This window comes from Halichoeres trimaculatus, unplaced genomic scaffold (genome assembly GCF_033239565.1).
Source record: "Halichoeres trimaculatus isolate MK-OKI-2021-1 unplaced genomic scaffold, fHalTri1.1 fHalTri1_scaffold_20, whole genome shotgun sequence".
In the NCBI taxonomy this organism is placed as follows: domain Eukaryota; kingdom Metazoa; phylum Chordata; class Actinopteri; order Labriformes; family Labridae; genus Halichoeres; species Halichoeres trimaculatus.
This window is the reverse complement of record NW_027437198.1, coordinates 7,078,943-7,105,444: the sequence shown is the minus strand read 5'-3', so window position 1 is coordinate 7,105,444 and position 26,502 is coordinate 7,078,943. Positions and strand designations below refer to the sequence as shown.

At 41.2% G+C, this 26,502-nt stretch overlaps 1 protein-coding gene across 3 annotated transcripts in view; it reads left to right on the top strand.

Moving 5' to 3' along the window:
* prkar1b (protein kinase, cAMP-dependent, regulatory, type I, beta) overlaps positions 1-26,502 on the top strand; it is a 111,932-nt gene that overhangs the window by 1,216 nt on the left and 84,214 nt on the right. For all 3 annotated transcript variants that reach the window (XM_074697087.1, XM_074697088.1, XM_074697086.1), the window contains exon 2: positions 38-225. In XM_074697087.1, coding sequence (XP_074553188.1) covers positions 52-225 — 174 coding nt within the window. In that variant the 5' untranslated portion in view covers positions 38-51. The remainder of the gene's footprint in view (positions 1-37; positions 226-26,502) is intronic.

Sequence of the window (26,502 nt, the reverse complement as noted above, 5' to 3'; positions counted from 1 at the left end):
TCTCATGGTCCTCCCTGTTTTTCTCCCACTGCCACAGAGATAAAAGATAAGATGGCCACCCCCTCCTCCACTCTGGAAGAAGACGAGAGTTTGAAAGGCTGTGAAATCTTTGTGCAGAAGCACAACATCCAGCAGATCCTCAAAGAGTGCATTGTGAACCTCTGCATCGCGAAGCCTGAGCGTCCTATGAAGTTCCTGCGGGAGCACTTTGAAAAGCTGGAGAAGGTTGGTAATAAAAGACTTTTGTGCTTTTTGTGACTTTTAAAGTTAAGCTGCTAATTTCTGAGTTGTAGGAAATCTTGTGCGTTGAACATTAAGTTTCTGGTTTTTAAGAAAGTTAAAATTGAATGTTCCGGAATATGACATGGATGTTGCACAAAGTGTGATGCGTGCAAATGAATTGTTGTGATTTCTTGTCGGATGATATTTTCTCACCATGTATCTTGAAATAACCTACAAATGATGGGAGTATTGAATGACTGATGATGTTCAGTGAACTGTACACAAATATTATTTTATTTTTCTGTTATTTACTTAATAAATGTATGTATGACAAATACAAGAGGTTAGAGAACTGTGGGTACAGCTAGCCAAGAAACTATTACAAAACCTCACTGCTCTCACTCTGTTACTTTAGGGCTTTCATTTTGTCATCCTATAAAAAGGATACTCCATCAGGGAATACGAGAGGATCACCCATAAAAGGCCAGTGCCCTGTTTGAGGGCCATGGGAACAGGCTGTTTGTATCTGCTTGTCTGTCAGAACAGGTGATGCATTTGTTGATAGATTACAGTCTCTCTGAGAAGTGCTGGCTTGTGTGAAAACAGAGAAAAAAAAGATGACAAGAAAGCCGGTTATCACAGGGGGCAACCTCTGAGGCACATTTCCTTTGGCCCACAAACAACGTGACCGCTCAGGATGGGTTTCTCTCGGCTCAGCTGATGTGCTGGCTGTGGCTCACAAGATGCTTTTTACAAGAAAGGTGCTTCTTTGTCTCCTGTTTTATTTATAAGTTGCTCTTGGTGCTTACATCAAGTGACGCACTGTACTGTGGGTTCAAAGTTACTAGCTCTTGAAGCTAAGCTAAGATTGTTATAGTTCCTGGTATGAAAGTGAGGTTTTAAAATCCTGCATCACAAAGTAGAATTTCTGCGCATCTTTTTTTCTTAGAATTTGACTTTACTGACATGCAGATGTGTGGTTTGCACATAGTGACTCACAAGTTTTGTCTGCTCAAACAATAAGTTTCATTCTTACTCTGTTGTTACGAAACGATCACGAAGGTGAGCCTGGAGCTGTAGGCTATCTCTGTTAGCATGTGGAGAGTTTTGGCCTCGGTGAGAAGTCATGAACAAGAGATGTGACTGTTTAGAGATATAAGATAGGAGCAGAGCTGAGATTCACCTTTTTAATTCCTGGAGGATGTCCTGCATCCTGGCCACAATGATATGTGTATGAATGTGTGTGATAGCATGTGAACATCAAATGATCTGTCCACAAGCCATCGTCAAAAATCAAAGCTTTTTTCTCATTTGTAGGAGCTATGCTATGCTAAGTCTGTTTGCTGCTCCTCCATCTTCCTGTGTCTGTATAGGAGCATCCATGCAATGCACATTTTTAACCTGAAGCTGCTGTCTCAGAGTTTTAAAGGCTTTAATTACCTGCTCCAGTTGTTTTGGAAGGAAGGAGATCCTTGCACATAATTCTACACTTCTCAAAAAACTTGCAAGGTTGTTCTTTCAGAGCAGACAGACTCTGAATGTAAGCACAGTTAGCTCCTTAAAAAGGCAAGCTAAGCTAATGGTGTATTCACAGTAGAGCACCAGAAAGGCATCTCTAGTTTTAAATGTCTTCTCTTCAGATAATACAGTCTTAAAATAAGTGAGATTCAACTCAAAGGGATGCAAATATTATTTATTCTTACTTTGACAAAGGGATTAATAGGTTTCATTTTTTATGCAATTGTTGCAACTCAAATAGTGTTGTGTTTTTGTAATCAGTAGCTGTTTTTATGGTTGTATGTCATCAAATTTCTTCATGTGTTTGCATCCGTGTTATAGGACGGGATCAGGTGCTGTCGTCAGAAAGCAGAGCATCAAAAACAGCAGTGATATTGGAGGTGCTGCTGCTGTTAGCGAGGACTGTAATGCTGCATAGAGCAGGAGGCTGCATGAATACTAATGGATGTGACAGAGCTCAGCAGAAGCACACTGTATTAAGTTGTTATTGATTCTTGTTGTAAAATGACACGCTGCACACTGTCCCTGTGCGTGTCTCATTTCAAGAGCAAATAAGCCTCAAAGATTTTCTGTCGTGATCAAAACTCTTCATGCAAAATTTTTTACAAGGGAGCCACCTAATAGTCATGTTTACAGGATGATTTATCACAGGGGCAGAGCAGCAAGCATGTGTGAATTGCATTATTGCACATGGGCAGAGCCGGGTCTTAAAACCCAGAGACAATCTGTTTACATCTATATTCTGTGCAGTAAGTAAACATACTGAAGCAGTCGTGCTCTGCTTCTCTGTTTACATTTAATCAGCCTCATATCCACTACTGCACTCACCTGTAGGCTCTGATGAAGGTCTCCTGTGAGTGGATGCTGTCAGTCATAACTCTCCCAGTGATGCAGAGTGATGCATAAAACATCAAACAGTGTCATTGAAAAGTCTGACGTCAAAGTAATATTTCACGTTCAGTGTTTATATAACAGGGAATATTTATTACCAAGAGAGAAGAGTTTAGGGGTTACAGTATAGAGAGACAAGACACAGTGTTTGCTCATTGGTCCATTCGTGAAGTCTTCTGCTGGCGTAACTGCGGTCAGGCGATCAGACATCTCCAGCCACTGACCTGGGGTGCGTCTCAAAGCGATAATATTCCATCCTTCCTTCCTCCACTAGCGTCATTCACTTGCGTCTTAGTCCCTCCCACCAGAGATGATGGAGAAATGCCAGGAAACGAAGAGAGAGGAGAGAGGATGGAGGAGATTTGTTTTTAGAGCAACGGGACATCAGTATTAATTCTCTGTTAGCGGCCAGCACACGTGTTTCCTTGATCATAGCTCCTGTGATCAGTCTCCTCCATCCTCTCTCTCTCTCCTACAAGCGCAATTATCGCTTTGGGACAGTCTTCCAAATGGCGATTAAGAAAGTAGTTCCAGTGCTGCAGAGGACATAGGACGGAGGAGGCACGAAATTAACGCCAAAACTCCTGTCACTTTTTAGAAGTGAGGACATTTATTGGAAGGAACAATATTTAAACCTCCTAATATTCAAACATTTATCAAAGTTATATGTAAAGAGTTCACTCTGGGAATACTGAAAAAAAACCAGATCATTCTAAATGAATAAGACTTTTGGTCCAGTGTGACTCATATCTCTTGATTTCCTCTTCATGAGGTCATTTACGTTTAAAAGGTTTTAAATCTAGTTAGAGTGAACTTAAGCACGATAAAGTCAGCTTTAATCATGTTTAACATTATTATCCAACAACAAAATTGGGGCTAGTGGAAATGCTGAGTGGCTAGTAACTTTGGGAAATTACACTGCTCAAAACAATGAAGGGAACATTAAAATAGCTCATCCTAGATCTGAATGAATGAATGAAATATTCTTATTGAATACTTTGTTCTTTACATAGTTGAATGTGCTGACAACAAAATCACATGAAAATTATCAACGGAAATCTATTTTGTTAACCCATGGAGGTCTGCATTTGGAGTCACTCTCAAAATTAAAGTGGAAAAACACACTATAGGCTGATCCAACTTTGATGTAATGCCCTTAAAACAAGTTGAAATGAGGCTCAGTAGTGTGTGTGTGGACTTCACGTGCCTGTATGACCTCCCTACAACGCCTGGTTGTGCTCTTGATGAGGTGGTGGATGGTCTCCTGAGGGATCTCCTTCCAGATCTGGACTAAAATATCCACCAACTCCTGTTCAGTCTGTGGTGCAGCGTTGGTGCATGGAGCAAGGCATGATGTCCCAGATGTGCTCAGTTGGATTCAGGTCTGGGGAACGGGCAGGCCAGGCCATAGCATCAATGCCTTTGTCTTACAGGAACTGCTGACACACTCCAGCTACATCAACTCTAGCATTGTCTTACATTAGGAGGAACCCAGGGCCAACAGCACCAGCATATGGTCTCACAAGAGGTCTGAGGATCTCATCTCGGTACCTAATGTCAGTCAGGCTACCTCTGGAGAGCACATTGGAGAGCTGTGTGCCCCTCCAAAGAAATGCCACCCCACACCATTACTGACCCACTGTCAAAGCGGTCATGCTAGAGGATGTTGCAGGCAGCAGAACATTCTCCATGGCGTCTCCAGACTCTGCCACGTCTGTCACATGTGCTCAGTGTGAACCTGCTTTCATCTGTGAAGAGCACAGGGCGCCAGTGGAGAATTTGCTAATCTTGGTTTGCTCTGGCAAATGCCACTGAAAAAGCAGAGACATGCACATTTGTGGTCTGCTGGAGTTCATTTCGCAGGGCTCTGGCAGTGACCCTCCTGTTCCTCCTTGCACAAAGGAGGAGGTAGTGGTCCTGCTGCTGTGTTTTTGACCTCCTACAGCCTCCTCTACGTCTCCTGATGTACTGGCCTGTCTCCTGGTAGCTCCTCCATGCTCTGGGCACTACACTGACAGACACAGCAAACCTTCTCCTTCTTGCCACGGCTCACATTGATGTGCTGTCCTGGATGAGCTGCATTACCTGAGCCACTTGTGTGGGTTGTAGACTCCGTCTCATGCTGCCACTAGAGTGAAAGCACCACCAGCATTCAAAAGTGACCAAAACATAAGGCAGAAAGCTCAGGAACTGAGAAGTGGTCTGTGGTCACCACCTGCAGAACCACTCCTTTATTGGGAGTGTCTTGCTAATTGCCTATAATTTTCACCTGTTGTCTATTCTATTTGCACAACAACATGTGGAACTGATTGTCACTCAGTGTTGCTTCCTAAGTGGACAGTTTGATTTCACAGAAGTGTGACTGACTTGGAGTTGCACTGTGCTTGCCTACTCCCTCACACACACACCTCTGCCCCCTCCCTTCTGCTGCACTCTGATCCGCTCACAGCCTTCCTGATGCCTTCACTGATGCTCAGAAACACCAACATCTGCACTGAATGCATAATTAACAGCAGAGCTGTGACAATCCAGAGTCTGTATGTGTGGCAGTGGACATGTCCTCGAGCAGGAATCTCAAACTCGTGCCATGGAGGGCCAAGAGGCTGCAGGTTTTCTTTCCAACCAAAAACTCCACCAGCTGATTTTATTGATTAGTCCCTGCTCTCTGCTTGAAGGTGAGGTAAGTAGTGAAATCAGCTGGTGGAGTTTCTGGTTGGAAAGAAAACCTGCAGCCTCTTGGCTTTCCATAGCAGGAGTTTGAGATCCCTGTTCTAGAGACTTCTGGGAGAGGGTCGTAGCCAAGGAGGTGAGGAAGGTGCGTCTGTTATTCCTGTTCATTGATATGCTTTTGTGAAAAAGGTGTTTCCATTGCACTTTGGCAATAAACTTCAAAAATTAAACTCCTGTAAAACCACCTGTATATTTTTGAGAGAGGGTTTTTTTTTCAAAATGCTGGTGTTTCCACTACCATCTTTAGTGCGTTAACTGCCCAATTCTAGGTGTGTTGGAAACGCGGCTAATGACACCTGTGACCCAAATTAAGGAACTTCTCAAACTTGTTCACTCTGAGATAGCACAGGATATCCCTGTAAGCCAGTGAAGATCAGCTCGCTGCACAAAACTGAAATTTTAATCCTCCTCAGCCCTCAGTTTAAGAAAGTCTAAATATGATGTAGTTGGAACAAACTTTATAGGTCATCTTCCACACTGTGGAGTGATTGGTGTCAGCTGGCGTTCCCAGAAAATTATTCCCTCACCTTAAACATTTTTTATCCCAAGGTAAAGGCCCATGACCCAGTGAAAACATTTAAACCTGGAAGACAAAATTTATGAGGTAGAGTGAAAAATTTCAACATGAATGACCCCTGAGGTCAAAATGTTCTACTGGGAAGTCTGAGGTTTAGAATCAAAGATGGCTGCCCCAGGTGTAAACAGTGATTGAGCTCCTGTTATATTCTGTTCATTTTAGCATTTCTGACGTTTCCTGTCACAATAAATCAGGCGTATAAATAGTATTATTCAATTTTTATGTATAAAAATTTTGCTGTTATGGCAAGTTTTCCTGACTTGGCAACTGGAATGCTTTTAACTGGCGACGACGTCATTCCCACTCCCCACTTCCCAGTTTCAATGTAAATGGAAGTCATCTTTAGTCCCCATCTGTTCTTGATACAGAGTAATGACACTGACCATCGGCGGGGCCTGTATTTGAAAAGTTGACTCAGGAGGCGGCCTTTGAGCCTTGAGCTATAGCGTGCCAGCTGACCTGTCAGTCACATGAGCTGTGCCTCTTATTGGACAAACGTGCAATCTAAATATCTTTTAATCGCAGGGTTATGAAACCTCTTTTTTTTTTCCTTTTTAAACTCTGACATATTATCTACATTTTTGCACTTCTGATAGCTTCATCTATCGCAGCCAGAGCTTGACAGTTGTGTATTACACCTTTACCCATTTTTTGATTGACCTATGGCTAACTCACACCGCCCTCCACTCACTCAGACAAACAGTGAACATTCAGTGACAGGAGCTAAGGCAGGTGTCACAGTAGGAGACATTACACAGGATACTGTTGATGATTTTTGGTGGGAGTAGGATCATACATCATCTAGAAGTGAGGGGGTTGTTTCGGAGTTTCATGTACTGCATGGACATGGATGACCATTTTTATACCTAAAATCTTAGAAGAAAATTCATAAAACAGAACAAAAACTGACTTCCCACAATGCATTTCAATTGACTTCCAGGCAGAGAATTTCAGAGTGTTTGGTTATGGTTGAACGCACTCTGATTGGCTCATTGTTTTTGTGGGCGGGGCTTCATTAAATTGTTAATATTTACTGAACACAAAGCATGACATCACAATGGCACATCAAGGGCAGTGATGTCATAGGTTCTGGAACTGTTGAAGGACTAGAGGTTATACTCAGCACACAGACAGAACCTGTAACAGAACTGCACAGGAAGCACACAGAGAGCACACGTTTGGAGGCTTGTTTCACAAAGCAAGACGATCGTAAAGCCAGCACAATTAGTCAACATGAACCCAACAGGAGACCAGTTAATTGAAGAGGGGAGCTTTCTTGGGCCTTCACACAGAGTGGAGGCTATACTAGGGGAAGGCACTTTTGGTGTTGTGGCCAAATGTCTCAACATTAAAACTAACCAGAAAGTGGCCATCAAAGTTAACAAGCCACATGTTTTCCACCAGGCCAGAGTGGAAATTGATAATTTAAAGCAGCTGAGGTGGTTGAATCCAGAGGTTTCAAACATTATCACCTGGCAGGGCTTTTTCTTCCATAATCTTAACACCTGCCTGACTTTTGAGCTTTTGGATTTAAGTTTGAACGATTACATTATGGAAGTAAAGAAAAGCAGTGAAGGTGAAAACCTAGGACTCCCCCTGACAGAGGTGAAGTCCATTCTAAATCAGATGGCTTTAGCCCTCTACCATCTGAGCTTCGTGGGGGTGGTGCACGCAGACATCAAGCCCGACAATATCATGGTTGTGGACCGCTACAAGAAGCCAGTCCAAGTTAAGCTCATTGACTTTGGACTGTCACTTCCGGTGTCAGCCTGTAAGCCTGGTGTCCGTTGTGGGACCTATGCATACATGGCACCAGAAATGATTCTTGAAATGCCGTTTAATTACGCCATTGACATGTGGTCTCTGGGCCAGACAGCAGTAAAGGTGGCAACAGGATATCTTCTGTACCCTGCACACAATCCTTACGACATCATAAGGTATATTGTATTGACCCAGGGCCAGCCAGAAGACCATGTGCTGGATCAAGGACAGGCCACAAAGCATTTCTTTAGTCCTCAGAGTAACGGCCCAAGACGCTGGAAGTTCAGAACACCTGAGGAGCTCAATTGCACAGCTGAGGAGACCAGGCATTTTATTATTGATGAGCTAGATGAGCTGGAGGATTTGTTAGAGAACTACAGAGGATACCAAAGTGATCATGCTCTGTTAGTGGACCTCATCAAGGGGATGCTGTCTCTTGATCAAGAACAGCGGCTCAGACCCCTGGATGTCCTACACCATCCCTTCCTGGCTGAGAGCCTCCCTCAGAGCTCCTTTGCTGACGTCAACAACGTCACCAACAACGTTGAAGAGGTCACATCTGAAGGAGATCAACACCCTTCTGAGGATCAGGCTGCAGGACCAGGGGAGGGAGAAGTGAGGGTCCAGGAAGAAAGCCACTCCCAGGCTGCAGGACTAGAGGAGGAGGAAATGAGGGTCCAGGAAGAAAGCCACTCCCAGGCTACAGGACCAGGAGAAGAGGAAGTAAGGGTCCAGACAGGAACCACCTCTCAAGGCGAAGGACCTGAAATTGAAAAGACCTGGGTCCTGCTGGATACCACCACCCTAGCAGAAGGACCAGAAGATGAAGACGCAGGGGTCCAGGCAGAAAGCCACTCCCAGGCTGCAGGACCAGAGGAGGAAGAAGTGCAGGTCCAGACAGAAAGCCACTCCCAGGCTGCAGAAGAAGAAAATGCAGATGCAAGGGTCCAGGCAGAAACCACCTCCAAAGCCGAAGGACCAGAAAACGAAGAGATCTGGGTCCTAAGAGATACCACCTCCCCAGCTGAAGGACCAGAGGACCAGAGGAGGGAAGAAGCAGAGCTCCAGCCTGAGGCCAGACCAAAGAAAAAGGGCCCTTTTAGAAGATTCTGTAAATTCATCAGAAACCTCTTCAGGCCTAGGGCTTCAAGACGATCAAGACAGATGCCAGCTTCCCCTTTAGAGACCACTGTTTGATCTCTCGTCCCCCTTTAGAGACCACAGTTTGATCTCTTGTCCCTGTTGACTTCTGTGGACTATGTTTGGGTTTTCTCCGGGTGCTCCGGTTACCCAATTTTTTATTTTATTTAAAAAAAAATCTATTTTGTGCTCTTAAATTCCCCTAATAAACAAAGAAATCTACACAAACTCATGATATGCAATAAAATACATTGTTTACTTATAAATATAATAAAAGTCTTCTTGGTGTTAAAGTTTTAAACTCTCAACAGTGAATAATAAAGTTGTAATTTAAAGTCTCATACAGGTTGAAGTGTCAGTGTTGTAAACTCTGAATTTGTCTGATTTAAAGTTAAAAATCTTCTATCATTTTGTTTAGTGCTGCTTTGTGTTTTCCCGTCAGCGGGAGCTGTACCTGAAGGCATCACAGTCCACATCCTCTGACACAGCTGAGCTGTTATTGTTTAAAGCCACATGTCAGAGTAGTTTTTCACAGTAACATCTGAATAGATGGTATTTTCTGGTTATTGAGGGTGTATTCACACCTGGATCGTTTGGGGCAGTTGTTCTGAAACAGTGAGCAGCCCCCCCAAACCCAGGTTCGTCTGGGCATATGTGAACACAGCAATAGCGCTTGGATGTGGGACAAAACAAGCGGGTCTAGATCGCCAAAAATAGGTGGTCTCAGCTTGCTTCCATTCGAGCCCTGTAGCGGCTCCTGTGCAGTGAGAACACAAGTGCCCCAGCAACCAGCACAACTGACTCATAACTGTGGCTCTCACTGTAGTGATGGGGGCAGTAATGAGCCCAATTGACAACTGTACAGTCAAAACAGTAGAAGAAGAATGAGTACAAGACTCAACCACAGCAGAATGGATCTAAACTTATACACGTCGTATTCAAGTTCTAAAAACCATCATTTCTGTTTTATTCTGACTATAAGAAATAATCTGATGAAACAATTTGTATTTTTTCTTACAGACTGCTATGGCACAAAGCTACTGAGCACATTTGCTTTGAAACTGTTTAATATTTTTAAAGAGTCACATAAAGTTACACCTTTATTGTGTTCCTGGTCAAAAGTAACTGTACATTTAACTCTGAACAAAGTAAATTAGCCCAAAAGCACACTTTAAAATGTTATAATATTCTTTCATTTTCTTAACACAGGAAATAACAGCTACCAAGGAAAACAATATAATAGATGTGTTTTCCCATGTCACAGCAGAGGAGCCTGTGGTCACTTTCAGGGGACGATCATTGACTGTGACGACTGGACTTGGGTTTTAGATGAGTTTCAGGTCTGTGCCATCTTCTGCCTCTTACTCTTCCTCTTCTAACCCTCCTCACTGTCAGTTTCCTGTCCTCTCTTCTCATCACCAGTTTGGCGATCACTGTGGATATGAGACTCTGCTGCACATTAAGATACACGCAGGGAAAGTGTGTCTGTGCTCCATGGCATAAACCAGCTAGCTGTCTATGGGCCACTGTGCTGGCTGGCTGTCTGTGCTCAACAGCATAGACTGCCTGGCTGTGCCCCATGGAATAGGCTGCTTGGCTGTGCCCCATGACATTGGGTGCCTGAATGCCTGTCTGTGTTCCACAGCATAGGCTGCTTGTCTTGGCTGCCTGGCTGCCTGGCTGTGCTCCATGGCATAGGCTGCCTGGCTGTGCTCCATGGCATAGGCTGCTTGTCTTGGCTGCCTGGCTGCCTGGCTGTGCTCCATGGCATAGGCTGCTTGTTCTGGCTGCCTGTGCTCGACGGCAGTGAGGACTCCCTTTTTCCTAGATTTTTTTAAGTAAGCTCAACTTGTCACATTTTTAGAGTGTAAGTATAAAAACACCTCGTCAGATTTTACTTTGAGGTTTTGCAAATTATTGAGTTGAAACAACTTAAAACCTTAAGTTGGAATGATGCAAAATGTTGATTTGAGAACAATCAAATTCTTTAGTTCATTTGACTTAATCAATTGTGTTGATTGAACTTATTAACTTCATTTCAAATAACTTAATTCATTTAAATGTTACTAATTGAAGCAATAATTTAAGTTGGTCCAACTGTTTCTTTTTTCAGTGTAGGGGACACTTTTGAAGGATGCTAGCTTTACTTAATGGTGTTTTTTTTGTTTTTGTTTTAATGAATAGGTGTATGTATGGTTTTTCCGAGTGAAAATAACAGATTATTAAACTTCTATACATGTTTCCATACAACAGCACCGAAAAATAAAGATCCTGGCAGCCCAAATTGTTAGTTTTTTGTTTATTTGTTGTTTTGATAACCTGCGCATTGTGCTGGTATAAGTCACTAAAAACAAGGGATGCACTGATCCAACTTTTCTGGTTCCAATACCGATACAAATACCTGGACTTTGGGTATCGACTGATTTGATACTGGTTTTGAATAATAACCTGCATACCCTACTGTGGGATTAGACTGGTAATGTTTTGGGTAAAAGGCAAAAAAAATGGTATTGGGCATTTTCAAAGTTAATCTTTATTTAAATTATGAAATGCTTAAATGTTTACCAGCAAAACACTTCTTCAAAATGTAAACAAGTTCTGTTCAAATGTAAACTTTTATACCCTTTAGACTGGCAATGCAGCAACAAACAAAGAAAGTGCATCAGAGGAAATACTTGAAATCAAGTAGCCGAGAGTGCTGGTAAAAAAACCACCATGGATTGGCCCCTTCCCACCAATTCTAATCCAGCACCGATACTACTAATCAGTAATACTGCATCCCTTCTGAAAACAAACCAGCATTTGACATCTGTAACGTAATGAGAAGCTATATTTCCCACATAAAATATTCAAATAAAATCAAATATTTTTTCTAGAATACCATTTTTACTCTAGAGAAAGTCTGTGGTGGTGTGGGGTCTTGTTTGATAGTCTGTCAGTGGTCAGAGCTACCTGTCAACATTTCACAGGTCAGGATTAATTAAATGTACACAGAGTGACATCGCTGCCTTTTTGCTCCACCCTCACTTTGTTTGCAAAAAAATCATAACATGACTGTTGTTATTGGATGCTATGGGGTTTCTAGCAAATGCCAGCATTTGTCGACCTATGATTGAGGAGAGTTAGTGGTGTTGCTGTGACAGAGGGCAGAGCAGAGAGACTCTCAGTGAGCAGGAAGAAGTGTAACTTCAACAGCAAGAAAACAAAACAAGGCAAGCTTACAGCAAAATGTGGATATGTTTATAAGTTATCAAGATTACAGATGTCGCAGATGTCGTTACATGATCAGGACCAATCCAGTTTTCAGGTATTTACAGCACCGTCACGCTTTACTGCTGCTGTAAATCAAACCACGTTGCAAACATGTCCGCTGTGTGGGACTACTTCTCTTTGGAAAGCAATGATAGTAAAACAGCGTCCTGCAACATTTGTAAAGTGAGTGTTCCCGGAGGAGGTACCAACAGGGCTCACTTTAATACAACTAATATGATTTGTCATTTACATCGGAATCACCCAACAGAGTATGAGATTTATCAGAGAAAAGTATCGGTATCAGGTCGGTATCTGCAAAACATATCATGAAAAAATCACACAACCACAACTGCTCAGCCTCTGACTTTGAATCTTGTGGCAGCTTCTTGTATAAAATATCAGTCCGGTGTTTCCTTGGCTTCAGTGCTTTTCAAAATAATCAAAAATAGTACATATCCCATTGCTTTGGTTTGGTTCTTGGTGGTTAGCAGTCTCTACGTGAGAGCTTGCTTGTTGGACAAGAGACTTTGAAAACTGTTAGAATTTGTCAAATCTCTCATTAAAGGAAAGTAAGAGTTTGTTTGATATTTTCTGCCACATAGGTGGGAGCTCCTCTTAATCTTCGGGTAGTGAAGCCATATCGAGCGGCTGTTTGCTAGCTTGGTCACAGCTAGTGCTGGCATGAGCTAGTGGACGAGCGGCACTCTTCGTCCTCTGACGGTTTTACTGGACATATTTCGCGATAAAGCTTTGGCAGCGTCAGAGGGAAGTAGATAATGAAGTTATTAAAGGAAAACATAGGCTGTGTCCGAAATGGCATACTAACGTACTACTCATACTAAGTGTGACGTCAAAAATAGTATGTAGTGCGTTCAGACTAAATAGTATGAAAAGATTGTGTGCGCGAGAAATACCCGGATGCATACTATATCGGTAAAAATTTTAAGTATGGGAGGTGGGCATACTAGTTGCACTAACACGCCCCATAATGCATTGCGAGCCCCGTATTTATAAACGTAAATACAGAATGAGATGACAAGATGAGAAGCAACTAAAGTGGACTTAGCTCTACAGGGAAACCTAAACGTAAGTACAAAGAAATAAAGTGCCTGAGGCGACGGACGGATCGTCTTTGGTGTCTGCGAGCAGTAAACATTTTTTAATTTTTTGAAGAGATGAATTCGTCTTGAGACCAGTGTTAGCTAAAAATCATCCACTAGCGAACTTCCCGTTTTCAAAATAAAAGCACCTGTTATCTCCTTTAAGTTCTTTAACGCTTTTGTAAATTAGGCTCTTGTTTTGTAGCGGACCGGAAGTTTCTTCGATAGCATATTGGCGCTCTTAACAGAATGTCCGAAATGTCGAAATTAAATTTGTATCTGTGCGTTTTGTGGCCCAAATGACCACATTTTGGTATTCTACGTGATGACTTTCTCGCCTAAAATGTTCTTAAAACTTTCAAATGTGGCGAATCAACTGAGATATTTGATAGCCTGGTGTGCTTCCATAGACTTATGTGTGCTTCCAATTTTTGTCATCGGAGGTTTTGAAATGCATTATGGGAAACCGAGTAGTATACTACAGTGTTAACGGTTGGCACTCTAATCATACTTATAGTATGTAGTATACAGTATATACACAACGACCATGTAGTATGTAGTATGTTAGTATGCCATTTCGGACACAGCCATAGAGTCTTTTCAATATTATAGTTTTCAACAGATAAAACTTGGTGTCCCACGAGGAGCTAAAAAAAAACATGTCAAGTCTGCACTAATGCCTGTAGCGCCCCGAAACATCAACAGCTGTAAATGTTGCAATTCTACTTGGCTAGCAAAACAGACACCTTTTTTCACTAATTTGATGTTGTAAAAGTGCACACAGATTTACATAATGGCACTGAAACATTATATTAAAATTCATGGTTGTTTCTCTTACAAGTTGCTCAAAATTCCAGATCAACACAGCACATTTGGAGACAGAAGGAGAGCTGAAAAGAAGAAAGTATTGTGTAAGAAATGAGGCTTGACAAGCTATTTTGTTGAATGGTGGTCAGTGAAATTGCTCAGTGTATACAGAGTGGTTAGAATAAAAAAAGAAACGTAGACTTCTGTCCTCTAAAATCCAGCTTTGCCATCTCTATTTCAGTCCATCAAATCTGTAGTGTATTGTGTTGTAATGTCTTTTATGGAACTGAAACAGTGTATGTAAGTGTTTGTGATGTCCCAGTTATTTAAGGAGTGTATTGTAATTCTTTTTCTCTCTGTGGACATTATTTGGTTCAACAATCCACATCTATTCAATCTGGATTCAGGCCTGCAGACTAAAACTATGTCTAACACCATTGTTGTTGAGATTGAATTATTCTCTATTGGTGAATAATTTACACATATGTCCTGAAGTCCTTGGTTTCCCAGTTAAAGGAATCAACAAGTGCCAGTCATAGAAACAACACTGAGAGCTGAACAACATGTAAGGTTTATGTTTTTGTTGAAGGGAGGAATCAGGTCACGTCTCTGCTTTTAAAGCAAACACAATGATAAGTACAACACACAAACACACACTCTGTCTCCTTCACGTCACCTCCATCATGTTTTTGTTTTTCTCTTTCTTCTCTCAGCCATATTCGTCAGCGTTCATCATATACTGAAGGCAGTAACCTTGGCAACAGTAGAGGTTCAATGAGTCCCTTTATCTGCCAAAGTTATTCCATCTCTCCTCTCATGTGTTCAAGTTCTTCTCTGCCCCAGATGAGATCACGGAGCCCTCTTCTTTCACTTCATTTGCCAGACCAAAGCTCATTTCATATCGGCACAGGGTCGCTTTCATTCCACACAATCCTATCTGGAGAATCTCTTCTCTCTGTCTTACATCCTGCATCATCCACTCTCACAGTCTCTTTCTTTTCTTTCTCTTCTACTCACACACAGAGACACGTGCGCTTGAGAGTGAACTAAATCATCAGTCTGACTGTTTTGTTTTTGACTTTTGTTTTGTTATAATTACACGCCTTCTGTCCTCAGCTGAGGTTGTGAATAGGAAAATAGCAGCCGTCTCACGCTCTTTCATCCGGCCTGTTAACGTGTGGTAATGATGACTTTGATCTCCACAAAACAAGCTCTGATCGCTGCACTCATCTCGCCTTCTTTGTCGGCTGTAATTATTGGAGAGGGGTCTTCATTTTTGGCATATTAGACTCTAAATAGATGTTTTGGTGACACCTTAGCCTATGGTTCTGACAGGGCTGTCTTATAACAATAACTCCTATTTTATTTTCCCTTACTTTTAATCTGAGTTTTTTAGAATTGTATTTGTTGGTTTTCCCCTTGTTGTACTCACCAATCACAATTTAGCAAGCTTCGGAGCAGCAAGGGAGGAAAGCAGGCGGTACACAACCCACCATAATGACATCCCTGTTCCCAATCGGCAGTAATTTGACAACTATATTTATATATATCTCTATAAACAGATATCTGCATGAGAGTGCAGCTAACAATCTGTTATAGATGAAAAATGTCAACTCGAGAAAACAATCTGTTTAAAACCATGCAAGGACCATAAGTGACATTGAAATAGTCTCACTTTTATATACAAGTTTGGGATGAAAAGTTCATGGCCTGACAAGGAAGGAGATATGCCATAGTGATGAAACTTGGCATACATTAAATTCAACATTTTCTGACACTTAAAGTGATACTCCGGGATGGAACAAGTTGGATCCTATCACAAGGTTTAGGAGAGAAATTACCCCTACAGCAGTGATTTTGTGCAGCAGAAGTCCAGGGCGCTTGCACCAAACACCCCCTCCCTGCTCCTCTGCAGGTTTCCTCTGCACTCAGACGGGGCCATATTTTACTTGACTAAAAACACAAATTAATGGATCTCATCGTGTTGCAAAACAGTGCTGCGTTTGTTTGTATCTGGCACGCCGCACGCGCGGTCTGATACACTAAGCGGCGAGCGCCTCGTAGCCCACACTGGCTCTGCAGCGGAGGTAGCGTTATTTTACGACATTTGCTGTAGGGGTAATTTCTGCCCTAAACCTTGTGATAGGACCCAACTTGTTCCATCCCGGGGTATCACTTTAAGGTACGGTCGATGTTAGAAATGCACCGATCGTTCGATAGGCAAGGCGATCTCCTTAATTTTGGGGGATCTGTGATCAGGGATTGGTGATCTGCCCATCCTTACATATGAAACTGATCTTGTATACCTCTGGGAAGGTCTGACAGCCAGCAATTGTTGCTTTTTGTTCTGAGACCTAAAATTTTAGACACTTTTTGTATTGTTTCACAGGTATTGCTCAATGATTTTCTATAAAATCAGATTGGAACATTTAAGTTATATGCTGTTAGTTATAAAACATAAAAAATAAAAATCGGTATTGGCCCAAATCGGTATCAGCAGGTCAGGCTTTTTAAAGATCGATGATCGGTGATCGGTCAGAAAATTGTGATCGGTGCACTCCTAGTGGATGCATTCTTGGGTTGTTGTTGTTGCAGGACGTCCGGATCTTGAGTCATCTTCAAGGCTCTCCCTACCCCTCTAGAATTCAGCCGCCCACTTTTTCAGAGTTGATAAAGCTCGAGCATTGTCTTCTTAATAGGGATGCACAATATATTGGTATCAACCAATGTTGGTCATTTTTTAACATAACCCTATCAGCTGATATTTACTCATTGGCTGCCAGCCATTTTCAGAGCATCTTGAACCATCTTTCAAGACCCAAAGAATATCATTTTCTCTGACTATGTAAACACCAAAACTACCTAAGAAGAGTGGACTCTCTTCTTTTATGTCTCTCCTCCTGATTTTGATCCAAAAAACACATAAAGCATACTTTTTTGATCACATTCATCCCAGGCGCTTCATCCTTTGATCTTCTCCATGGTCTTCTTTTCTTACGATCACGACACTCTTTCTCTCTGAACTACCTCGACACATCATCTCAGATAGGTTTTTTATTTTTATTTTTTACCACCATTGATATTGGTAAATATCGGTTATCGGCCATAACGAAAATATTAATATCGGATATCGGTATCGGCCAAAATTTTCACATCCGTGCATCCCTACTCCTAATGTAGCAACCATGCTGGCGTGAATGTCTTTTGGGGTGAACCCTTTTTTCTGCAGATATTTGATAACAACACGGTGCCAAATTATATCCATATTCACAAAATATCTCTGGTTCTACTTTTCAAAGTCTTCACTACATCAGTGTCAGTTAATCTGAAAACAAACTATGCTGTACGTGTCAGAAAATGTTGCATTCAATGCACGCCAAGTTTCATCACCATGGCATAACTCCGTCCTGGTCAGGCTATGAACTTTTCAGCCCAACCTTGTAATTGGCAGTTTATAATCCATGATTTAATATGAGATTATCAGCATCAAAATGGGTTATAACTAAATGCTATTTCTTAACCCCTTACTGCCTGAATTAATAAACAATTATAAAGATGTTAAATTAAAATTGGAGATTGTACATTTGAGTATAGTACACACAAAAGTTATAACCAAGTTATAACATGTATTTGGACATGAGAAGTTCATCCCCTGACCAATAGATTGTGACATAGTGGATCTGATACGATCTGTGTAGAATATGAATCAATAGGTAATAATGAGATAGAAAGGTCATTTCAGCTGCATCAAGACCTGACAGGTTAAGTTGCAAATTTGCAACAACAAGCGTCAAGGGGTTAAGATGAAGTGTTTTTGGCAGGAAGCAGAGCATCCCCAAAACTGCAGCTCCTGTTCAGTATTTCTGGTTTGGTCATGGATAGTCAAAGCTAACTGATGTAGGTGTGAAGAGAAGCCTGATCCTTTTGATTCAACACTCCTGAAGCTCAGATTGAAAAAAAATGCTGCTGCTTCTGATAGAACACTTTGATGTGTAAGAGGCTGCATCAAAAATGCATCGATTGGAGTCGGGTGTTTCAATATTTAAACAAAGTTTGATATCAACAGGGAAGCCAAATAAATGCTGCAAGAACCCAGAGTTGTTGACTTTCTCTCATCAGTCTTCATCCTTATTGCAGATCTGTTCGTCACCAGGCAAAGCGCCAAGCCCGAATGTGTGAGTGTGAATATGTCACTCAGTACTGCAAGTGGGCAGCTGCCATCGCAGATGTTTTATTGAATAAAGCATCTTCACAGGGCTTAACAGTGTTTTTGGCATCAGCTTCATTTTGCAGCTCTCTGTTGTCATAGACGATCCCTCACATTCCTTACCTCTGTCATCCTCTTCCTGTTATTTGGCCTGTGAACACATCTGATGACTTGAGGTGTGTCTCTGTCCTCCTCTGCTGCTGTATGGAAATCAACACGTTGAATTGTACGTAACATGCCAGCTGAACATGAAACCAAATGTTCAGAGCTTGTTAGATGTCACTTATAAACACCATCTGTATGTTTTTGGTAAGAAGACAGGAGTTCAATTTCCATGTTTAGACCTCTAGATGTGTTAAAGTGATTTTTTGGGGGGATTTTTTTGAAAGAGTAATAACTCATGAGTCCGTAGTGTTGTATTTATATATCTGAGTTTATGTGATCTTCTGATTTAGAGAGGGCTTTCTTTGTTCTTGTTGCTCGCAGCACTGTCATACGTTTTTTCTCGTGCTACCCCTAGCTTAACACTTACTGTCTTATTCTGCACCCCCCTTGTTTTTCCACCCTGTTCTTTTTACTCAGCCTTCATTTCCATACAAGATTTGTCTCACCCAAGTTTTAATAAAAGGAAAATAAAAGTTAAACATTGTTTCCAAACCCCAGATATCTTACATCATTTTTTCCCTTTCTTTCTTAAACAAAAGAACAAAAAACAAAAACAAAAAAAGGTTTAACTGCTTAAAAAGGACTGATTTTTATGAATATGACCAACTAAAAGGGTGTAATCAAGTTCTACTTAATCTAGCTTTTTTTGGTACATGTCAATGAAAGTGTTGGTTATTTTTACCTCCACAAAAGAGTTTATGTTTCTGGGAAAGTTTGTCTGTTTGTTTGCCTGTGAACAACATAACTCAAAAAGTAACAAACAGATCTTGATGATTTTCAGAAAATGTTCAAAATGAGATAAGGAAGAAGTGATTAAGTTTTGGAGGTGACCCGGATCACCGTCTGGATCCAGGACCTTTTTGAAGGATTCTTTTTCATTGTGAGATAGGGCTGTTTTCACCATATGTGTATATAACCACAATAAATGGTCGGATTGCTTTGCAAAACAATACAAGACAAGGTCACCGTAATTCCTGGCAGATGGAAAAGTACAATTCAGATCCTGACAATATTCTGGAAACTAAGATCTGGAATATGAGATATGTACTGGGCCATCATAATTGTCAACACTGTCAGATAACAAATTATCATACAAACCTACAACTTACACCAAATTGTAGCAGAAAGGAAGTCTAACATTAAAGTAAGTATTTTTTTGTCTCATAATGTTTATTTTAATTGGTTTGAAGGATAAGGACAATGATAGCCAGCTTAACGTTTAGTACTTGTCTCCCATCTCAAAGCATGACTTGCGCGTCTGTCGGCCCCTTAGTCTGCCAGTGTCTCCTGCCGTCGTAAAATGAGAAGCCTTCCTGTTTTGCCAACCATTCAGCTGTCACCAGGACCTATCATAACAAATCCACCACACCCTCCAAAGAACTCTGATTGACAATCCATCAAGAAGGGTTGTCTTTTCAGTATCTCCTCAAACCATTTCAGAGAGAATTAGCTGTAGCTTTTAATTTTTCATTCCTCCATAGACTTTAGCTATTCAACATGAAATGTTTGGTAGTTATCCAGACTGGTCTACATGTGTGTGTTCTGGAGATTTCAGAGTTTTCATCATGTTGGCATCACAGACAGTATGTCCCACACATAAAGCCTTTCAAAGAGTAGTTGGTGTCTGTAGCCTCTGTGTTCATTCATCACCTCCATGCTGGCAGCAGGGTATTTGTTAAATCAGCTTAGGGTGCATTCAGTGACCCAGGCCTAAACCCCCTCCCTGGCCCACCTTAGGGGCCCAGACAGGTAAATTGGACCCTGAGACTCTCTTTCCCTGGTGGTCCTTTTTTGTCTTCTCTCATCAGCCCGTTGCATCCCTCCTCCCTCTCTCTTGAACTAATCCCTGTCAGAACGGAAGACACGCTGCACAGGTGAAGTTAACATATTTTTCATTAATGAGTTTACTTTTTTAAAACGTCATTTGTATTCATTATTTGTAGGCTACACTGAAAGGATTAGTTTCTTCTGATCAACAGTCCAAAATGTATAGATGTTTGACTGTTGACATTCATACTAGTATTGGATCAGATTGGTATTGTCAAATTGGGATTCGCTGACAGTAGCCACATATACATGGACCCAAATATTCCGCTTGTATAAGGTTTATTTGCTCAAACGGACCTTTGTATACACCTCATTCCCAAAGAAAAGTGCCAATCTGAATGGACATTTAATCGGTTTCACAGGGGTGGAATATTCCTTTCTCCAAACTGATTGAGCTATCATATATCCACTCAAATGGAAAGTTGTCAGGGTGCGTTCTTTCAGCGCATGCTCAGATATGACGTATGACACAACTAGAGACGTTCTCTGATAAATCATGTGATGTTAACAATTTTCTGCGCATGCCCTATTGACCATTCTGTTTGATTTTAGCGGTGCATGTAGACCAGAGATTGTAATATTCCTTTCCATGTACTATTGTTTTCGGAATAGTCTTTCAGAAAGACGAAAAACCCCTCATGTAACCGTGGCAACTGAAGCAGGAATTAAAATGCTGGACTAGATTGTACACCCCCTTCGTATGCCCATGTTTATATCACACATTCTGGTCATGGCCAAGCCTTACACCCTACTGGCCTGCTATATTTGATTTCTTCTCAAAGATCACAGGTCAAATGATTAAGCTATTTCTGTTTCTTGGTCTTTCTGGTGTGCTGTCAGGTGAAGTTACTTTAACAAAAGTCCAGTTGTGTCATGTTGCCTTCTCTGCCCTTTGGCTAGGCGTCTCATTCTTACAAACTAAATTTTATTTAATTTAACTATTTACAAAATGTATTATCTTGACTTGCCTATATCTGATAGTTGACTATGTTTAGTTTTGTCTTGTTCACCAGTTGTTTGTTTCTGTGTGGTTTGTATTGTGTTGTGTTCAACCGTTTTTATACCAAATAAATAAAAGATAATTAAAATGCAATATATAATGACAAAAAATGTTGGACTAGTAGAGATAGACCGATATGGATTTTTCCGGGCCGATACTGATTATTTGTAGCTAAGGAGGCCGATAACCGATATTTGAAGCCGATATTAATTTGCAGTCACAGTGCAAATATTGGCGTCAAAATTTTGAACAATACAAACTCCAACACTTAACTTCATTAAAATACCATTAAGCATATGTTTATTTAACCGCTCCCAGGCCCAGCTGCATGTTAAATGAAAAACTAAAAAAAATAGCTTAAGTTTTCTACAGTAAATAAAGTTTTCCAAAATTTTAATGTAACAGCAATAACTGTAATAACTGCACTGCTGATTGGCTGTTACACAAGTCATGGCTCTGCTTGTAACCAATCAGATGGTATTGTGGGTGGGACAGTGCTGGGGACTAAGTAGTGACTGCAGACAGCGGGGCAGCTGCATCAGAGCAGAAACAACCCAGTTTTACATTTGTTTCGTATCGGCCGTCGCATTTTAAAAAAGGCAGATACTGATCTGCCTCGAAATGCAAAATTTCGGCCCCGATAATCGGCCCGTGGCCTTCAAGCAACAGCCAGCTGTAGGCTGATGTTAGAAGTAGAGACTCATACGACTTGGGCTTTTCTAAGTCCCCCACATGATAAATTACAAAAAAAATGCAAAGTTGGTCATAGCATATCTTTTTTTATCACATGATATATTTGTTTTTTGTTTTGCTTCACTCCCAGTGGAACTTAACGATGGATGATAGAAACTGGTCGATTTCCTTTTCGCTGGTTAATGAATTCACAGTCAGAATTTCATCTTTTCCATTCTCAGATTTCTAGCATGTGTCTACTGAACATAATCCACTGTTTTTTTCTAACCAAGGAATTTTATAACCTAGTCCTTAGCAGAACCTTCAGATTTAGATAAAAGTCTTCTAAGATGATGAAGATGATGAGCTACACCAGACTCCCACTAACAACCTGAAAGCATGACAGTGTTGTTGTGATGCAAGGAGCAGGCTGAGGTGCTTTGCTCATACATTTCTTGAAAACACAGTCTGACTCATGAGCTGTTGGCACCAGAGCTACCATTGTCCTGTTGCATCTGTTTACTGCTGACTTATTTGGAGATGGTTTGAATTTGCAGGCTTGCATTCCCCTGGTGAAGTTTTAGCAGAAAGGACATTGAAGCTTGAGATGAGGGACTTTATTTAGAAAACAGAAATCACCCGTTTAGATTTGGCGACAGTTTGGAGCGTTGGTGTTTTGCAGCCATTAAGAGAGTGGACATCATTTCATAGCCAGGGGGGTCAGCACTCGACAACACGTGGTCCTACCACAGAAACAAACTTTCTGACTATTGTGGTGCTGTAATGGTGTGGAACAAAGCGATGAGTGGACTGCATCAGCGCTCCACGCTTCATTACCTGTGTGTGTATGTGTGTTGGTCTGCGTTTGTGCGGCACCTTGTTGTTTCTGGTTCACTCACATGCTTTCAGCCCCGGCAGTGGAGAGTGAAATTGTCTACGTCAACAGATCAGGGCTACCTCAGGTAACCACGTATGGCTCTTTCCCATTTTTCCTCCTACTGAGATCAGAAATAATCATCTTCTCTGAAGAACTGATATTTTTGATGTGTGCACTGCGAGCTCTCTGATCTTCTTTCTTTGGCTCAAAGCTTTTGCGTAAAGGCTGATGTATGGCTGGCCTGATTAGTCTATGTGAGCAGATAGGAAGAGTTTTTGTTCCTGTCTGCTTGGGGAGAATTGGTTGAGGGGAATGATTAAAACAGTCTTTTTAATTGAATGACTCACCATCCATGAATGAGTTGAAATTAACATTAATAATGGAGTAATAACACTGACTTTAGCTTAATAGAGTTTCATCCTCTGTGCCATCTTTCATTGGGTTTATCTCCAACCCACACACTTTCTGTATCTCGAATGAAAAGCTCACAGAGCTTCTGTGTCCTGCTCTCGCCTGTGTCCTCTGTCTACTCTTTTGTCCTCTCTCTATGTTTGGCATCTTGCCCCTTATGATGACGTAGGGGGGCAGGGGACAGAAAGAAAGCTCAGACACAGGATTATTTTGCACAATAGTGAAAAGATATTCCTGGATAAAATATACAGTGCTTGACATATTTATACCTTTCAAAAAACACAAGAAATCCACCCAGCATCATGAAGTAATTTGATTCTGATTTTTTTTTTCTCAGCGAGTTCTCTACGCTTCACCATTTTGAACAGGAGTGAGGAATTTCAGGGTTTTGAACTCGTGTTTCTATGCCCAAATTGGAGCCAGCACACTGAAATCCTCTGAGAAGTCAGAAATGATTCAAAGAATTACATAAAACCACTAAAACAAGTCGTTCTGTTCAGGAACACAATTGAATAGCCGGAGTTTGGCAATCAAAAAGTAACAAAGTGCTTAACTCCAGAGGTTTCCAAACTTTACTATGCCAAGACCGAGGGCTGGACGCTTGATTGAATTTTAATCTTGATTTTGATATTGGTTATTCACGATCATAAAAACGTTATAGTTGAAGAAAAACGATTAAGGTGCCACACCGCGGGGCATGTATTACATTTCCTGCGCTGCCAAAGCACTGTGAATGCACCTGTGTTGTGTGTGCAGCAGCAGCAAGCATTTATCGATCAGCAACACGTTAAGAAAGCGGTTTACAAGCATGGCAGAAAGGGAGCCTTTAGTTGACAGGAACAGTAGGACTATTTCAGTCATCTGGAAGGATTTTGGCTTCAAGTCGTCAGACATCCAGCCGAAGGACTTAACTTGCAAAATTTGTAACAAGTTTGCCCAAGGCAACACAATCAACTTATTCAACCACTTTAAGTTTAGCCACAAAGTGGTCTATGACCAAGTTTTAAAGGACCAAAAGAGCCGAAAAAGTGCTGGCTTGTCAGCTTCACCCAGCGCCACAATGACAACTCAGTCGTCCATTAAGGGCACTCTTCACAGTGCCACTCCATATCCCACCAGCTCCCAGAGACATTGAGAGATAACGGCGGCTGTTACATTTATGCTAGCAAAGGACATGTGCCCCATCAATACCATAAGCAACCCAGGATTCCGGAAACTAATTTACTTTTGATTGTTCTTTCAAGTTGTAGTTCAATAAATACTTACGAAAAACTCCTTGTGTAGCATCTGTAAAAAATGTCACCTGTAAGAATGTATCTTCTGACTTTTATTCGTTTGTTAACAATTATTAAATTTGTTTAGAACAGGAAATTATTTACAAACAAAAGCCAGACTCACACAAGTAGGTTGTAGTGAAAGAGACAAGGCATTGTAGAGCTCTGTATGCTAAGATGAGATGTTCCTTCCTTACATGTGTCCAGTATGGAGACAGGGGAAGAGCCCCCCTGACAGCCTCCTGGGGGGCCACTTTGAAAACCACCGCTTTACTCTACATTTTTAAAATGGATGGATAACAGTAGGGCTGCTGGAGTATTTCTAAGAACCTCAGGAATAGGGATGGATACCTTTCACATTTGAAACGATACGGTGCCAATTGCGGGTACCTGGCAATAGGTATCGGTACTTGACGGTACCAATTTTCGATACTTTTATGTGTTGATGTGGTAAAAGATATCAGTATGTTTAATAATAAAATGTTAATTCTTTTCTATTTAACACATTTATTCTTCAATATTTAACCTTGTAATGTTGTGTTCATGTCCAGCACAGAAAATCACCTACTCTTCCACTTCCTCACAGTCACAAGGATGCATTTAGGTATCTAAACATGGTACCTTTTGATTGTATGTGAATTGGTACCAGGTACTTTTGACAGAATTTGGTCGGTACCAATAAAAGTACCTAATTCAGTACCCATCCCTACTCAGAAATCAACTCAATTTTGATTCTTTAGGTTGTGATTTGATATTGATTTGACTCAGTATTGATTCAAGTGCTTGGATTATTGATTTTTATGTCCATGTGAACATATGTGGTATGTCACCTCACGTTTTGAAGCAATAAAACAACCCAGACGTCAGACTTTAAAGCTGAAGGATCTGGCTTTATGCTGCTGCTGCTGCTGCTGCTAATTTGTTGTTGTTTGGTCTCGTGCCCTGGTCCATATAACGTGGAAAACACAATGCATCGATTTATTGATATTTTTACCCACCCCGAGATAACAGTCATTGTTTTATTTAAGTGTTATAAAGATATTATTTTGATTAAAGAGTTTGCACATACATGTATTTATATGTATAATATGACTTAGTTATAAGTATTGTGTTTACTCAAATTTACAATCTTAATTTAACTTCTGTAAGAATGCAAAAACACATGAAAACAATGTATTTTTGTGATTGTCAATTCATTTAGGCAGCAAGGGGTTAACCATAAAAATATTAATGTTACATAAAAGGTTACACCGAGTAAAAACTGTAAAAGGAACAACTGCAGTTGTGTTTTTGTGTAGCAGTCAGTGTACCCAGCTCTGAGGATGATAAATGGCTCTGCCTCAAACCTCCTGGCTCTTGGTGTTAGTACGGAAACAGATAAAGCAAAAATAAAGGTTCCTCTGCAGCTACTATCAGCTCACCTTGGATTCACGAGTCCTCCTCTGCAGGTGACATCAAACATTTTGAAGTCACGCTTCTCCTGAAGGTCTCAGAAGCCAGAACAGAATGAGGACTTGTTGGAAGCAAACACAAAGTCCCCACTTGATTCCTCTGACCTAAGAGGAAAGCACGTGGGTGGCGCTTGAGATCAGTGGGGAGCGAGAGAGACGCTGCATGGTACAGGCGACTGTCTGGCACACATGAGAATTGTAACTCACGACAATGTGTCCTTATGTGAATGGAAGGAAGCTGGTGCAAAACGTGCGCCCACGCTGTTTGGTCAGAATAGAGGACATTATTGAAGGGAGTGACGCTTTCATCTCCATGAACACTGTTGCTGTAATAGGGCTGCAACGACCTATCGATAAAATCAATAAAAATCAATTTGTAAAAGCATCAACAACGTTTTTCCATAATGGATGCACAGTACTGCATCATTACTGTATTAGTTTGTCTTCAGTTTATTTGTCTTTTTCCTTTTTGTCGGAAAGGGATGGAACGGTTTATGATAAAAAATGAACCATTCAGTTTCACTCACTCAGAGCGTGTGCTCCGAACGGTTTCTTCGTTTTACAGCTCAGTTTGAAGCAAGTATGTAGCTCTGCTCATAGGCATGCGCAATGCAAGGTGA